We start from the raw sequence: 15,358 nt of genomic DNA on the forward strand, positions 1-15,358 counted from the left end.
CGGGGTAGGAGGGTTTAATTATGCGTGAATGACGTACGCTTTTAAAGAGTGTTGGTGAAATCCTGTTTTACACCGTTGACGAAACCCATCACTATGCATATGAAAAGGGGTTCCTGTTCCAGTTGAGTGAGGCAATTTATCGCGAAATGCATAACTGGTTTAAAGTATTTATTGTGATCAAAAGCTTTAGAGTGATAACACTTTCAGATAAATGTTAAGCCAATATTTTCTTGGTGTAAGCCTCTTTTTTTATGGCTTTGCGGTTTCGCACGTCAACGATATAATTCCAGTTTTCAGGTCTTGAAAAGAAGAAAAGGTCTTTTTCGTATTCGATATAAATTGACAAAATGAGGTCAGTGAAGGTACCGACAAGACGTTGTTTAATGGATTAGAAAAGAACACCAAGCATTTCTCGGACCAATAGCTACATTGGATTTTTCGTAGAAAGAAATCATCCTCTTCATCAAACTGTCCCCAATCCAGGCTATCTTGTAGAGAGATAATTAGAACTGTGGGTGAAATGTGTCTTTCTTCATAAACCAGTAAACAGCGTTTAATTGTTTCTCCCATTGTAACGTGGTCTACTATCTCTTGGACTACGACAAGCACTGGTCCCCATTTATCACTGATTTCGTTTTTCGAGACGTATAACGTATACATGTTTTTATCAGTAGTAGTAGTAGTTGCAAATGACTCTATTGGAGCGACCGTATAAGTGTCTACTGGAATATTTTCATCTATAAAGTAAAAAGCATTGAGAATTAGACAGATAAAATATAGTACTGAATAGTAGCTTTGGATACTCTCAGTACCAACTAAAGCACGGACGATCATATTTATAATAGAAGGGTCTTCAAGTAATGACTTGGTTATGATATCGTGTGGGGGTTGCCACTTGAAAGGAAGCTTGAAGTCTTTTTTTTTTGCAACATGATGAGTTAAAAATTAAAATGAGATAAGCTACGTTGTAGGCTGAATCAACTTACATTTTTGACTGGCCATTGTAGTTAGATATGTACAAAGAAAAAAAAAAAAAGCAGAAAAAGATTTTATATTAAAGTGAGCGTTTTTTTTTTCTAGTGCAAAGATAAAGTGAGGTTATTTTCTAAGTGCAAAGATAAAGTGAGTGAGTGTTGAGGGGTAGCTTAAATGAGCTATTTGCTCCTGTATACCCTATTTCATTGAAACCAAGTGTCCAGACAGTTCTGATAAATTTTTTTTTAAAAAGTTAGTGGGAACGGGGCTGTCAATCTAACTACAATTAGCTACATAACAGAGTGGCCCATCATACACATGATCGCATTTTTGAAACTAATTCGTATATTTTGTTTATGACACGTTCATGGGGTCCCAAATTTTTTTATACCCAAGTGATTTCCCTAGTCGTCTTCATCAATCCCACCTACTTTTTGAGTTTTGTAAATCATACAGCCGTGTCACCATCATCACCTGACTTTTTCTAAATGTACACATTGGTTTACTGATGTAATGATACATAGTGTTGTCACTAACTCTTATTGTTTAATCATGTCCTTTTTTTTCCGGATTGGCTATCGAACGGTTTAAAGTGACATAAGCAATATAGGCCCTTTTTCTCTCTGTTTTATACTCCTCACCCAATTTTTTTATTTATGTGTTAAAAAAAAAAAAAAAAGGGTTGTATGCAATAGCACACATTACCCAATGCGTGACTTGATGTTTCTTTGTTTAATTTGTTGGTTGGTCTCTATTTTTTTTTTTTTTTTTCCTCTTTTTTGAATTTAAACTTGTTAAATAATGCATGGTTTAAGAATGGGAGTTAGAATGTCGGTTGGTATGACGGGACGTTAAACAATGTCAATGAAGAAAAAAGTTGTTCATGTGTATATATATTTCCTCCCCAGCTAGAAGCATGCGCCGAGTACAACAAACAGAAGATATACTCGACGCCATGGCAAAGAATGATTTAGATGAACTTAAAAAGCTAGCTAAATGTCCCGAAGGCTTTGTAGATGATAAACTTCGACAATATGTTTGGTAGGTTGGTAAATTTTTTTTTTGTAACTAAAACTACCTTGTCTTTTTCCTCCACCCACTTTTCATATAAAAACAAAAAGAAAAAGAAACTCATGCGTTGTTATCCAATTAGGCCGATTTTACTGCATACACATCATGGCAATTACATTGCAGAGAAAGGCAGTGGTAAAAGAAATCATTTGAAGGGAATCCAATGAGGAGGAATTTATTAATTAAGTTCTTATTTTTAGAAAAGGATTTAGCGGATCCAGTACAGATAACAAAAGATGTAGAGAGATCATTGTACTACTATCCACAAGGTAAATAGAGGAGACTTTTTTTTTTTTTTTTGCGGGGACAAAAAATAACAATAATTAAAAAAAAAAAAACAAAAAACAAAAAAAAACTTGTTTATATGAAAAAAAAAAAAAAAAAAAAGATGTATCACCAATGTTTAAAGCACATAAACAACAAGAGTTGCATTGCATGATTGTTGAAATCCTGTGGAGAAATCCCGCCTTAAAATATTATCAGGTAGAATATACACTCTTTTTTTTTTTGTGTGAGCTAAAAGCGTGTTGTGTGTGTGTGTGTGTGTGTGTGTGTGTGTGTGTGTGTGTGTGTGTGTGTATGTGTGTGTGTGTGTGTGTGTGTGTGTATGTGTGTGTGTGTGTGAGTGTGTGAGGAGGGTCTTTATAATTTTTTTTTAATAAGAACAATAATTCTTTAGGGGTTTCATGATATATGCACTTGCTTTTTACTCGTGCTAGGTAAAAAAGCCGCTATTCCCGCAGCAGAAAACGTCGCACTGTTTTTTATTCGAGATGCCATGCTAGATTCTTTTGATCCGGTATCAAAGCAACTACGGCTGATGAGCTCACTTATCGAATATGAAGATCCCGAACTCTCTTTATTTCTCGAAAAAGCCAATGTTATGCCGTATTATGCTTTGAGCTGGATACTTACCTGGTTCAGCCATGATTTTGAAAATTACGAAAAGGTCGTTCGCTTATTTGATTTATTTATCGCTAGTCCTGCCATCATGCCTGTCTTTACAGCAAGCGCCGTAAGTGGTCTCTCTCTCTCTCTCTCTCCCACACTATTGTCTTTTATCTTCCCCATTTGTTCCTCACATTTTCCCTTCTATTAGATCACATTGTTACGACGAGATGAAATATTAGCGGCAGAAACAGATATCGTGCATTCACTCGTGACACGCATCCCACAAAACACGGATATCGAAAAAATCATTCACAAGGCTGTACAATTAGAAAAATCCTACTCCTCCTTACAGTTACAAAAGCGGAGTGGTATCTGGTTACATGACGAGTAAAGTAATATAAGCTTAATTTGAGAGCCTTTCAAAAATATATACATACTAAAAGATGTAAAACATCTTTTTATAGGTCTGTGATTAATACCTGGGAGAAAGACTGGGGTACGTTAGAATGGGGTGATGTGCCAGACCAATTACAGGCAAATCAATATCTAAGTCATCAAGTCAAAAAAGAAGAATGGGAGGATGAAATGTTGGAAGAGTGGAGTAAAAAAAGGAGAGGTTCCATTGAGGATCAAGACGAGTTTAACTTTATATAAAATAACTATCTATTTTATTTTATTATTATTTTCTACGTCCAAGTTGAATTGTTGATGGACTGTTATGTTGTGTGTGTGTGTGCGCGCGCGCGTGTGTTTGTGTGTGTTTATAATGTACAAGAGAAGAAAAAAAAAAAAAATATCCACCTCGTCTAGATTTTGCTACCAACAATGGTATAACCTTTGGAGGGTTTTGTTGCGGCAATTTCTTGTGCGGTGGGAATATGGTCCACAAGTTGAACTTGCACAATTTCCTTCAACTTGAGAATAAGACCGGCATTACTGGCATTAACAGGCTTATATGAAGTTTGTTGAAGACGAACAAGTCCAAGGGTCTTGGCAGCTGCTTTGATATCTTGAGGAAGACCGATAGAAGAACGCTTCAAGGTAATTTTATAAAAGTCGGCGGCAGCACGGGTACTGCTACTAAATAATCGACGGTTCATCATCTTCAAGTTGGAATAATTATGAAAAAAAGAGGGTGGGCAACAAAAATAAAAAAAAGGTACCCTTGACTTTGAAAAATAGTGGCTTATGGGGGAGGCTCTTTTTGTTAAGAGCTTTCTCTGCTATTAACCCACCCTAGCAGGACTGTCTTTCCTTTTTTATGCAGATCATTTTCTTGAATTGCCCCAACTATCCTTCTCATACCATCTAAAAAAGACGTAAACCATTAGGTTGTATGTAAAGAAAGAAGCGACTAAACATTTGTCATACCTCAAATATAAAGCTTTCTTTGCTTAAAGCATCTTGACATACGTTTGCATATTTATGAATACAATACTCTTTAACTTGAAGTGATTTAAGCAAGTTGATTATTCAATACTATGTTGTAAACAGTTTGGGTATATTTAAAAAAAAATGATGGTACATTGTAGTTACTTCAAACAACTAAAAGTTCAGCATATCCTGAATTGAATCTCCCTCTGAGACTTCAATCCAACCGTCTTCTTCCTTTTCTAACATCTCTGCTATAATGCGCTGTTCTTCTAGTTTATCCTAAAGTAAGTTAAGTTAGGTTAAATATAGGAGTATGTGTTTATTTTTATGAAATATACCTTGGTGCACAACATCAAATCAAACAATTTTAACCAACGTAGCCGTGTCTCCCATGTTCTTGGAATTAAAGCGTCCCTCACGTGAACAAATCCCCAATGGTCTTTATCTACAACAGAAGTAACCAGCATCGTCAACTTATCACGGGCATAGAGGTAACTAATAAACTTTCTTTTTTTATATGTTGTAAAAGAAGAAGATTTCATCTTTTCCATTTCCATCTTTAAGGCTCGTATGCTACATTCTAGTAGCTTGATCGTGTCACCCTTTCTATGCTCGTCATTTTCCTCCCTGATTTTAAATTTTGTATATTAATATACGTTCACAAATAATATAATAACATCATTAGAAAGCTTACCCCGACGATTCAATTAGCATACTCTCGGTGTTGTCAGCAACTACATAACCAATACCATCCGCAAGACGTTTTTTCCCTTGATCTTCCAAATCGAAATATTTCAGGCACTTATTGCCATCTAGACCTTTCTCACACCTAAGATGGAAGTAAGTTATTGACTCCATACGACTATATATAATAAAGTCTTACCATTGGAAGTTTATGTTTTGATAAACAGCACTATAGTATTTAAATATGGGTACCAGATATTCTACAAAAGGAGTCCTTTCGTTTGCTTTGTTCAACAATGGAGGCTTCATGCAATTTGCATAGAAATCAGTTAACACCAGGCGAATGAAAAGTATTGCTTTGTCTTCTTCCTCGGAGTGGTTGGATTCGAATCCATTTTTACCTAACCAAGCTATGAGTGTGTTGACATTCTGGTTCAAGGCGCCGCTAAGAAAAGCCATTGCATTCGGGAGACGTTTCATACATGACTTTGCTTTACTTTCCTCAACATTCTTCAAATACTCATTTACTAATGATTGGTCTTGACAAATGCACTCGTTACTTATTTTAATGTGAGCAATTTCAGCAACTTTGGCTTTGATATCTTCATCAAAAAAAGGGCTGTCCAAAGAAAAAAGGGCATTAGGTGTGGTTGGCTTAATTAAAGAGTACGTCTCTTTATTTTTCTTAACCGAGACAACGCTGCCTATGATTTATGCATAAGTTTAGTAAAAATCATCATCCCTTTTTATGGGATGCATAAGAATTGCTTTATTTACCTGATGGTGGCAATGAACTTCTTCTACGCTATAAAATGAAATATACATTAACATTAACTATAGTTGTTGCGTATCTACGTATGAAGCAATATATATACATACCTTGGTTTGCCTCAGTGATACGGATGGGCTATTGGTGATGTTCGAGTGATTTACGACAGAGTTCGTGATGTTGATAGACCCTCCTATGATTGGCTTCTCGTTAAACTCCTCGCGCAGCAAATTTAACTCATGATCCGACCACTATTTTATTGAGAATGGTGTAAGTTTGTAAAGCACAATAAATTATTATACTATTTCTTACTATACCTTTTTATTTAAAAGACTGGTGACATATTGAACAAGAGCACGATCCATATTTTGTTTTTTGAGTAAGGAATTCAAGCTATTGTGATACTCTTTTAAGTGGGATTTCATCCTTTTAGCATAAATATCGCCAGTCCATATTACAAAGTTTTTGAAAGTCCAATCATTCACAACATTGCTTGAAAAAAACTCATTATTTTTTACGCTTGATTTGATATCAATTTTTTTGTTTAGGTATGGTTCTGGACACGACATTCTTAACAGAGAAGGGGTATAAAGAGAGAATGTCTACACGTCGTTTTTATTTTTTTCTACGTACTTTCTGAAATCACATGTTTTTTTTAAAAAAAATAGCACGTCACCTACGTATGTATTAAATAGGGGAAGTTCTAGGCACCGAAATCAGGTTTTAAAACACATTTCTTATGTAATATATTCATTTTTGGTGCGTGAAATGGGTGCGTCAAGAAAGGGACAACGTATTTGTACTATATTTTATAAGCGACAGTACTTTGCTCAAAGAGTTACCTTTTTAAATTTTAGTCCTAATTTTATCTATAAAAAAAAATGGACAATTCTGCAGTTACAGAATAAAGTAATCGCGAATGGTCGAAACCTTTGGAATCGTAAATACTTTTACTATTATAGTGCATTCGCGTTCCATTGCCGATGAGTATGGAAGAAAGCATAACATGGTACTCGTTCCTGTCAGATCACAACTAAAGGGCAATGAAATTTTCTATTAAATCTTGAAAATAACGTTGACGATGAGAACGAAGACGAAGTTAATATTGATGAATTTTTCAACTTCGATATCCAAACTGCGGATTTGTTGGATGAAGATAAGGGAAATCATAATGAGTGGGGAACAGATGACGAAGGCGGTACAGAAGAACTAGACGAAAACAAATTCATCGCTGTTGACAATGATACAGCTTCTATCCTTAAAGTAAGCTATGTCAATACGTATCTTGCTGAGTTACAGAAAGATTGATGGGGGAAAAGACCAGAAGAGTATCAAAATGGCACTTTTTGGGCTCACTGAAAGAATCCATACTTTATGCTTGATAGTAATAACAAAGATCCGGGATACCTCTATACACCTAGAGTGCTTTATGGTTCCCTCATCATTTAGTAAGAGATTTAAAATGTCCGACTTGTGAAGCAAAAATAGGTTTAAAGGAATTTAATAAGAAGCTAAGAGCTAGGAGGATTATCGATTTAAGTGAGTGCGATCTTATGAGAAGTTTCTTTTTTATCTCATTTCTAATATGTTTAGTAATTTTTGTCTGTTTTTACCTGATGACTACAAGATACAAGTGTCGTTATAAGGATGTTAAGCCCACATTTGATGGGTGGAACCCAGCTTTGATCCGGCAACTCGCTTCATTTACAAGCTAAATTTCCAGCTGTCCTTTGTCATCGATCTGGCCTGTCTAAAGTGCTTTGCAAACTGATGAGACCACTCTTTCAACATGGAATTAGACCTCATCGTATGGCTAAAGTCCTTCGTGTGTTGGACACTGAAAAATATGACGAATTGCAGCTTCAGTATTACATAACCCTCGACCATGATGCCCAATATCCTTCCGTATTATCTATGATCTAGTCAAGACAATATCTTGAGCTTTCTCAATTTAAAGATAAGATGCAGTATGATTGTCATGTTTCTTCTGCTAATTACTTTAGTTACGTATACAGCTCCTTGATAGCGAAGGTTCATCCTTTTATAACTTAACTTATGTCGTTTGTAGGCGGCACTGTTTTAAAAGGGGGTCACTCTCATGGAGTTTTAACGTTTTCTTGCCTCTACACTGTTTTAAATGAACACGAAGAGATCCATTTACAAGTCTTGGCACGAAGCAAAAAATGGATCATCTAGCACTTCGATTTCTTTAGATGATAGATACTTATAAAAAGTTTAATATGAATGTCAGAAAACATTAACTAAAAATTTGATCCCTCCATAATGGTGGGAGCAGATGTTTTGATTAAAATCAAGATTTTAAAATTTTAAAATAATCTGCGTGAGAACACCCCTAAACTCTCTATTATAAAAATGATAAAGGAATGTGCACAAGATTCAATACACCTTTTATCTACGCATAATTGATCCTCGTATAATTCGTAGAAAATAAAGGGGTTTTATTGGCTCTGGATATGAAATTTTAGAAAAACGCCACATTACCTTGATGACGTAGCTTTAATTTGTTTTTTATTTACTTATTTATACTTTTCCTATTCCTAATTGTCATCATACAAAAAAATCTATTCCTAATTGTCATTGCTCACAGAGATTATTCCGATAAAAAGGATAAAAGAGTAATCTTATACTGAAGGATTCCATTAAGGTATAACTTTACTCCATCTCTAGCTTATACCTGGGAGCTTGTCAGCTGTCCTTGGCTGAGACAAATTCTATCATGCAAGTGGTAAGATTACTTTCTAGTGTCTTGTTGCTTCATCTTAGTAGCAAACAGGTGTGAGTAAATGATAGAACAAAGCAAAACAACAGAGATTATTCCAATAAAAAAGGTTAAAAGGGTAATCTTATACTGAAGGATTCCATTAAGGTATAACTTTACTCCATCTCTAGCTTATACCTGGGAGCTTGTCAGCTGTCCTTGGCTGAGACAAATTCTATCATGTAAGTGGTAAGATTACTTTCTAGTGTCTTGTTGCTTCATCTTAGTAGCAAACAGGTGTAAGCAGCTTTGTTCACATGATTGAGTCCGAATAATCTAAATGGGTTGTATTCTATATAAGCAAAATTGAGAATGGAACAGTTTTTTTTTTAACAATGTTTATTGTAGGAAAGCTTTCGGGTTAATGTAACTGCCATGGTGTTGGCGGAAGTACCTTGTTTTCATAAAGGGCAAGAAACAGAAACTGTCTAGCTGCGCTTTTGCTAACTGGTTCTTTCTCCGTCAAGTACAGCAAAATGCCAATTTATCTACAATCTGGGAATCAGAATTATTGGCCCTTCTCCGACTATGATCTTAGGCTTTTTAGCTGTGTTACTAGGCAAACTGCTGAATCGTATTATATAAAATGGTTGTTCCGAAGAGGTTAATGTAGACGTGGGTTGATTGAGTTTGAAGTGAGTACCAAATCAATTAATAGGTTTTGATTAGACATTTGTTAACATATTGTTATTAAGAGGAAGAAGAATGAGCACTCAAGGGTTCGTAAAAGAATCAATGATTATGTAGTAAGGTTATTAAATTAACATGAAGCTTTTATCAAGACTGCTTTAAGTATGTAATGGTACTTCAAAAGAGAGTTGTTTTACTATACAGGGTCTTAACGACGTCATGGTCTGGTTAGGGATTTTTATAACGAATTGTAATAAAAGTAAATGATTTTGATTGACGGTGTTAAGTGTGTAATGTTTCTGATTTTAAAAAAATAATAGAAGATATTCACACAAGGTCAGAATAATAAATAATGGTTCCAGATAAGGATGGTTTCTTATATATTCATACAAAAGAGAAAGTAAATATAGAAAAGGTTTTATTAATACTGTTTAAAGTACGTATGTTACTATTCAAAAGAAAGTTGTTTACTGTACAGGATTTCGAGATTTACTGAATGGTTCTTATAAATTAAGATGTTTTCAAGTAAGTCTTTATAAAAAAAAAAGAAGAAAACGAAAAAAAGAAAGAATAAAAAATAAAGAAAGAAAGGAAAGGAAAGGAAAAGAAGAGCAAGTATGGCTCGGTTGTGATCAGTTTTTTTGAGAGTAAAAAAATGAAAGGCGATATTTATAGTTTTTGCAAAAGATGTGTAGCCTGTCGTACTTTGAATGTATGCATATTATTATCTAAAGGGAGAGTTAATACTATTTCTTACAATCGTTGTAGCTCCACGTAACTACAGTCATAAACACGTACTTCTCGATACTAAAAAGACAAAGTGTCTTTTTCTTTTTCAGTTTGGTCATGGAATTTAATTACACATCGAATAATAGATAAAAAGCTTCACTCTGATACAACAATTAAAAACTCTTGTGCTTTAAAATAATACTCTTCCTATACTCAAGACTTGTTAAGCAACACCAACGTTACACTTTAAACAACACGCCACTAATAACTCTTTTTTTCCCCAGCTTACGTGAACTATATTTGTGTTCATGAAAAGCCTTTACGTACAGCTTTTACTGATACATTCTTTTGGGCCAAAACATTGAATGCTTTTGCTTACTTGTAGCTTTAAAAAAAAAACGACCCACCAAAAAAAAAAAAAGGATTAACTACCTTGTCAGCAATTCACCTTTTTTCTAGATAGCAATTCTTCCATAAGATAAGACTTTTTTGTGATTACCGTTATAATTTAAAGAATATGAAGACTCCTTACAAACAATTGTGTTTTCTCTATTGCATAGAAAAAAAGTGCAGCGACAATTACTCCTTGTAGCAATAACGTCAATGCACATGGGTCAATAACAATCCTAAAGCACGTTTATCCACTGTTGTGATCGAGCATATATATAGATATAACTCTATCATCAATTTATTCTTTCTTATTTTTTTTTGATAAATGAGTTTTGTTTGACAAAGTTTCTTGATCCCAAGCTCTAAGTGTTTTGAAGACAATACAGCTAGGTCATGTATCAGATCCACCTGGTGTTCAGCTTTACTACCAAAAAAGAAAGACAAGTATAGGATTACTCTGTACATAAGTGTAAGAGGAACAAATTCTTTAAAAGGAGGGGTTCATCAGAACCTAATTAGAATGTTTAGGTCTTTTGGCTATGTTGGTTGGGTATCGTTTACGGCACAACTTTGACGTTGGAACTTTCAATAGATTTGGAGTAGAGTACAAAGGCCATTATGATCCTTGGTTAATTCAGCATCTAGGCTTTCTGCGTATGGATATGCCCTATCGTAACATCGATAGACATCTAGCAATTGAAGTAAATGCACTGAGATTCCGTAGCTCTCAAGAAGTATTCGGTATACGTTCATTACCAGACGAAGAAATGACAAGACTGTGTATTGAAAAGGCTGCTGAGGATAAAAAAAAAAGCTTAGATGGACAGGTATTCGATATTGAAAACGATAATACAATACCTTAAAAAAAACACAGTTTTTTTGAAGGTAGGTTTTACATTCAGGGAAAAAATTGTCGATATCACTATGTAGCAGCACGTCAGAAAAGAAAGTATGCGGTTATTGCTGTTCATACTTTGGAAGAAAAACTTTTGTTTGGGAGAATGATAAACGAAGCTATGCATTCATCGTTAAGAGTTAACCCTCATTTCGGTCAGCTTTCCAAAGCTTAGAACTTATTATGCAATGGAGATAAATTTTTTGATAAAACCCCAGAACATTTAGAGAAGCACTACAAGCATTGGAAAGAACAACAAGTTGCCCGTAACACTCGTGAAATTCATTACAGTGTTATGACAAATATACAACTCCTAATTCAGCGACAAAATTCTACCAGCTCACACTTGCCGTTTGTCATACCATCTCTACCTAATATTTGTAATAATCAAAATGTGCTAACTGCTCCTACCGTGCCTATTCAACTCCTTGCCACGGAAATTCCGTTACCTGAGAAAAATACGCCTGCAATTTATCCCTCATCTATCAGTTCCAATGTGACCAATTAATACTATAAAATATCTCCTCAACACACAACAGCGTCATTTACATATAACAATAACAACCTGCCTCAAATCCAAAGTAGAACAGCCGATTACCATAGGTCTAATGCAGTTGCCCAAACATACCATCCTTACTCAAAAGAACCCCCAACTTTAAAGAAATCATGTAAGGGATGCGGTGTTGTTCTTTGCAATGGAAAAATGAAAAGATCCAACTGCAAAAACCCTATTTGCCTGAATTGCAAGCGTAAAGACTGCGAAGGTGTTTGCGATAGAAAAAAATGTCAAATTCCAGCTTCAATCAATTAGAATTTTTTACGTTATTCTTCTTTTTTTATTATTATTATCACTATTACTCTATCTTTTAAATTCAACAAATAAGTTCAATAAAATACATTTTACTAACACAAGTTTTTAACGCAATTTTTTAACACAATTTTTTAACACAAACTGCTATCTAGAGCGTTTTAGAGGGCTTTTATATCCCAAAATTTCTGAAAAGTTTGGTTGTAGCCAAACTTTTCAGAATTTCTTTTTTGTAACATTTTGGCAGAAATGAAGATATTTTATTGGAGAATTTAATTTTTTATTTTCCAAAAAAAAAAGTTACGACACTGTATCATTAGGCTTCCCTTTCAGTGCATCTTTATTCATTAAACCCGTGACAAATTGGACAAGAATACGACTCATTTTTTTGCTAGATAGCTGTTTTACGAGAAAAAAAAATGCTTAGACTTCCGTATTTTTTTTTTTTTTTTTTTTTTTTCAAACGTATTTTTTAATACCACTTACAGTAGACCGGCGAGCAGATAGAATAACTTTACAGTGTAACCCCTGCTATTTAAAGTCTCTCCTTTTAGCAGGTTCCAAAACCCAAAAAACCAGCCTAAGAGGGGAGCATACCATAACAAAGACTATTCGTAGCCGTAATATGGCTGGAATGACAATGTAGCTTTCATTGAAAAAAAAGAGCCAATAATTTAGTGTGTCTTGAATAGCAAAAAGTTATTATTTACTAACCTTTTAGCTTTGATGTAAAAAGAGAAGTGTGTTAAAGGAAAAGAAAAAATGAAAACTTTTGTGTGAACATGTCTTATTTATAGGCTGATAAACAAAGACTGGTTTATGTCAGGATGATCCAATCAATTTATATATTTGTAGGCTGATAAATAAGAGCTTATGTCAGAATGATTTAATTATTTATGTCATCAGCCATTCAATGTATGAGCCTTTACCCCAAGCAAGTCAGAACTTGGTAGTTGTCTATCCGCTTTTTCAGTAGTGTCATGTAATGTTTCCATATTGTAGTTAGACTTTTGGGGTTTAATGTAACAGCTATTGTGTTGGCGGAAGAACCTTGTTTTTATAAAGGATAAAAGAATCAAATTATACCCTCTAAGATTCACTTTTGTTAACCCGTTACTGCTCCACTTTTAGGCAATCGTCATTCTTTTTTCGTCCGGTACAGCAAGATGACAATTTTTATCTACAATATGCAAATCCATATATAAAATAAGGGCACATCCACCGGAGATTGAAATCATGAAACAAAGCTGGAATCGCATATGTGTGTATGTGTGTGTGTGTAAGAGGCGCCTTTCCATGTTTTGCTGCATGACACCCTGTAGAGCCAGTGATAACAAAATGTTGATATCTGTGTGTGTGTACCTAAGAATCACATGTTTCTCTTAAGTGTTGTTGTTTTGATCTGATACTTTTTTCTAATTACCCCGGGTGAGTGTATGTGTGGGGGAACGGGTTACATTGGGGTTTAATGACCGCTTTATTTTTCTTTCTCTCTCTCACTTAATCATGATGACAAGTGTATTGACCCGTGGGTTTATGAAAAGACAGGCATTCTCGAGATGCATCTCGACGACGACAGTGGGTGGAAAACCGAATTATGCATTTGCCTTTGACATTGATGGTGTCTTGATCAAGGTAAACGACTTTTGAGACGTGTCATCTTTTGTTTTCGTATTAAAGTAGAGTTTATTGTTAGGGAAAGCGCTTAATTCCTGAAGCAACTCGGTAAAGAAAGATGCCTTTTTTTTTTTAAAAAAAAAAAGCAACATTAAACCCCTTCTCCCCTCATGTAGTGCGCTTAAAATGTTGAATGGGGATAATTCAGCCAACAGGTAAGAGATAATGGTCCGCCCCCCCCCCCCCTCTCAAGGGGCGCTATACTGCATGCTAATAAAAAAAGATGAATAGAAACATTCCGTTTGTCTTGTTGACCAACGGTGGAGGTGTCACAGAAGAAGAAAAGGCACGACAAATCAGTGAGATCGTGGGTGTAAAGGTTCGTTTTCGGTTTTTTTGAAAAAAATAAACACAAAGGACATCTAACCCCCCCTTTTTCATCAGATTGACGCCAAACAAGTGATTCTATCTCATTCACCCATGCAAAAGTTGGCCTCAAAATACCGTGATAAACGTGTCTTGATTGTGGGAGGCAAAGGTCGACAATGTTACGATGTGGCCAAGAAATATGGGTTTGGCGAGGCCGTGACCCCACATGATATTATGCATTGGAATAGTTCATCTTGGCCTCTTGCCAAACCATCCTCTGATTTGTCTGTCTTGACCAGTGTAAAGTTTCTTTTTTTTTTTTTTAAAGATAACAAAAAATAGATGAGCTGATGTGATATCAAAAATCCAATAGGCTGCGCGAGAGTTTTCAACGCTCCCAATTCATGCTGTGATGGTATTCCATGATACCTACGATTGTAAAGTATCTTTTATTTAGGTGTATACATTGGTTCACTCATCATGATAAATCATATTTAGGGGGAAGAGATCTTCAAATCATGTTGGATGCACTTTGTTCAAAAGACGGTATTTTAGGTAGTCGAAAGGGAGATTATTCAACACAAGATGTTCCTCTTTACTGGTCCAACGTAAGTTACTCTCTTTCTCTCTACATTTTCCTGTTTTTTTTTTTTGTTTCTCAAACTTTGTTTATAGAACGATCTTGTAAGTTACATATATACATAAATAAAGGGAGGGGTGCAACAGACTAAGAGGGAGAGTAGATTTGGAGCACGGATTTCCCAGCTCCTCGTTTAGGCCAAGGTGCGTTCAAGATCGCGCTTGATTCATTATACAAAAAGTTGACCGATCATGAACTTCATTCGACGTCGTTTGGTAAACCTCATGGAGCTACGTATCGATACGCTGAGGATGTGCTGGGTCGTTTAGGAGCTCGAGACCAAGGTCGAGTGTACGCGGTGGGTGATAACCCCGCTGCAGATATCCAGGGAGCAAATAACTATGGCTGGACCAGTGTCTTGGTACGTACTGGTGTATTTGCCGGTGACAACTCGAAAGAATTTCCTGCCGCCATGGTATGTGATCATGTGGAAGAAGCTGTAGAGAAAATCATTTTTGATGAAGAGAAGAGAAAATAAGTGATGTCATTGTGGCTTGGTAGGCACAAGGGCGGAGACATAAAAAAAAAAAGGGCTGTTTAGGGGGCCACACACACAGAGAGAGAGAGAGAGTGCGTTTTTTTTTTATCTGGTGTGGGGTTTGGATTATTTTTATATATATAAAAGATTTGACACCTGGGTCGAAAAATAATTATATTTTGTTGTTTCTTTTTTTTTTTTTCTGTTTTTAACATAAAACTACATGCAGAGACATGACGGTTCAGTTGAAAGAACCATG

The 15,358-nt window shown here is 35.3% G+C and overlaps 5 protein-coding genes across 5 annotated transcripts; 2 read left to right on the plus strand and 3 right to left on the minus strand.

Moving 5' to 3' along the window:
• Positions 1-264: 264 nt before the first annotated feature.
• On the minus strand, positions 265-732 carry EV154DRAFT_396852 (uncharacterized protein; the record flags this gene model as incomplete). Its single annotated transcript, XM_051595197.1, has 1 exon — positions 265-732. A coding segment is annotated over one exon (468 nt), but the record flags the coding sequence as incomplete, so codon positions are not given.
• A 1,277-nt stretch (positions 733-2,009) lies between these two features.
• On the plus strand, positions 2,010-3,638 carry EV154DRAFT_539226 (rab-GTPase-TBC domain-containing protein; the record flags this gene model as incomplete). The annotated part of the gene is made up of 7 exons (XM_051604334.1): positions 2,010-2,016; positions 2,247-2,315; positions 2,435-2,436; positions 2,726-3,061; positions 3,146-3,324; positions 3,402-3,575; positions 3,635-3,638. 7 exons carry the CDS (start codon positions 2,010-2,012, stop codon positions 3,636-3,638), a joined length of 771 nt encoding a protein of 256 aa, XP_051455115.1.
• EV154DRAFT_304184 (uncharacterized protein) lies at positions 3,347-4,229 on the minus strand. Its single transcript, XM_051594879.1, has one exon. It carries the CDS (start codon positions 4,038-4,040, stop codon positions 3,744-3,746), a length of 297 nt encoding a protein of 98 aa, XP_051455116.1. The 5' UTR covers positions 4,041-4,229; the 3' UTR covers positions 3,347-3,743.
• EV154DRAFT_304183 (uncharacterized protein) lies at positions 4,230-6,391 on the minus strand. Its single transcript, XM_051594878.1, has 8 exons — positions 6,082-6,391; positions 5,875-6,015; positions 5,773-5,800; positions 5,195-5,699; positions 5,006-5,140; positions 4,650-4,938; positions 4,309-4,590; positions 4,230-4,245 (listed from the first exon to the last, which is right to left on the minus strand). Exons 1-7 carry the CDS (start codon positions 6,331-6,333, stop codon positions 4,483-4,485), a joined length of 1,458 nt encoding a protein of 485 aa, XP_051455117.1. The 5' UTR covers positions 6,334-6,391; the 3' UTR covers positions 4,230-4,245; positions 4,309-4,482.
• Positions 6,392-13,315: 6,924 nt separating this feature from the next.
• EV154DRAFT_468583 (HAD-like domain-containing protein) lies at positions 13,316-15,263 on the plus strand. The gene is made up of 10 exons (XM_051597801.1): positions 13,316-13,357; positions 13,419-13,630; positions 13,692-13,720; positions 13,789-13,827; positions 13,904-13,991; positions 14,057-14,281; positions 14,355-14,418; positions 14,480-14,589; positions 14,657-14,665; positions 14,725-15,263. The coding sequence occupies exons 2-10, from the start codon at positions 13,502-13,504 to the stop codon at positions 15,097-15,099; spliced, it is 1,068 nt and encodes a 355-aa protein (XP_051455118.1). The 5' UTR covers positions 13,316-13,357; positions 13,419-13,501; the 3' UTR covers positions 15,100-15,263.
• Positions 15,264-15,358: the final 95 nt, after the last annotated feature.

This window comes from Mucor mucedo (genome assembly GCF_025094135.1).
Source record: "Mucor mucedo strain NRRL 3635 chromosome Unknown EV154scaffold_82, whole genome shotgun sequence".
Taxonomy (NCBI): domain Eukaryota; kingdom Fungi; phylum Mucoromycota; class Mucoromycetes; order Mucorales; family Mucoraceae; genus Mucor; species Mucor mucedo.

Bases quoted from the DNA above. Each gene is read 5' to 3' on its own strand.
- EV154DRAFT_304184 (XM_051594879.1), bottom strand. From the start codon at position 4,040: ATGATGAACCGTCGATTATTTAGTAGCAGTACCCGTGCTGCCGCCGAC.
- EV154DRAFT_468583 (XM_051597801.1), top strand. From the start codon at position 13,502: ATGATGACAAGTGTATTGACCCGTGGGTTTATGAAAAGACAGGCATTC. The intron at 13,631-13,691 runs GTAAACGACTTT...GTTTATTGTTAG, and splicing joins TTGATGGTGTCTTGATCAAG to GGAAAGCGCTTAATTCCTGA. The intron at 14,419-14,479 runs GTAAAGTATCTT...AATCATATTTAG, and splicing joins ATTCCATGATACCTACGATT to GGGGAAGAGATCTTCAAATC.
- EV154DRAFT_304183 (XM_051594878.1), bottom strand. From the start codon at position 6,333: ATGTCGTGTCCAGAACCATACCTAAACAAAAAAATTGATATCAAATCA. The intron at 5,141-5,194 runs GTAAGACTTTAT...CTTCCATCTTAG, and splicing joins CAAAACATAAACTTCCAATG to GTGTGAGAAAGGTCTAGATG. The intron at 4,939-5,005 runs GTAAGCTTTCTA...ATTTAAAATCAG, and splicing joins ATGCTAATTGAATCGTCGGG to GGAGGAAAATGACGAGCATA.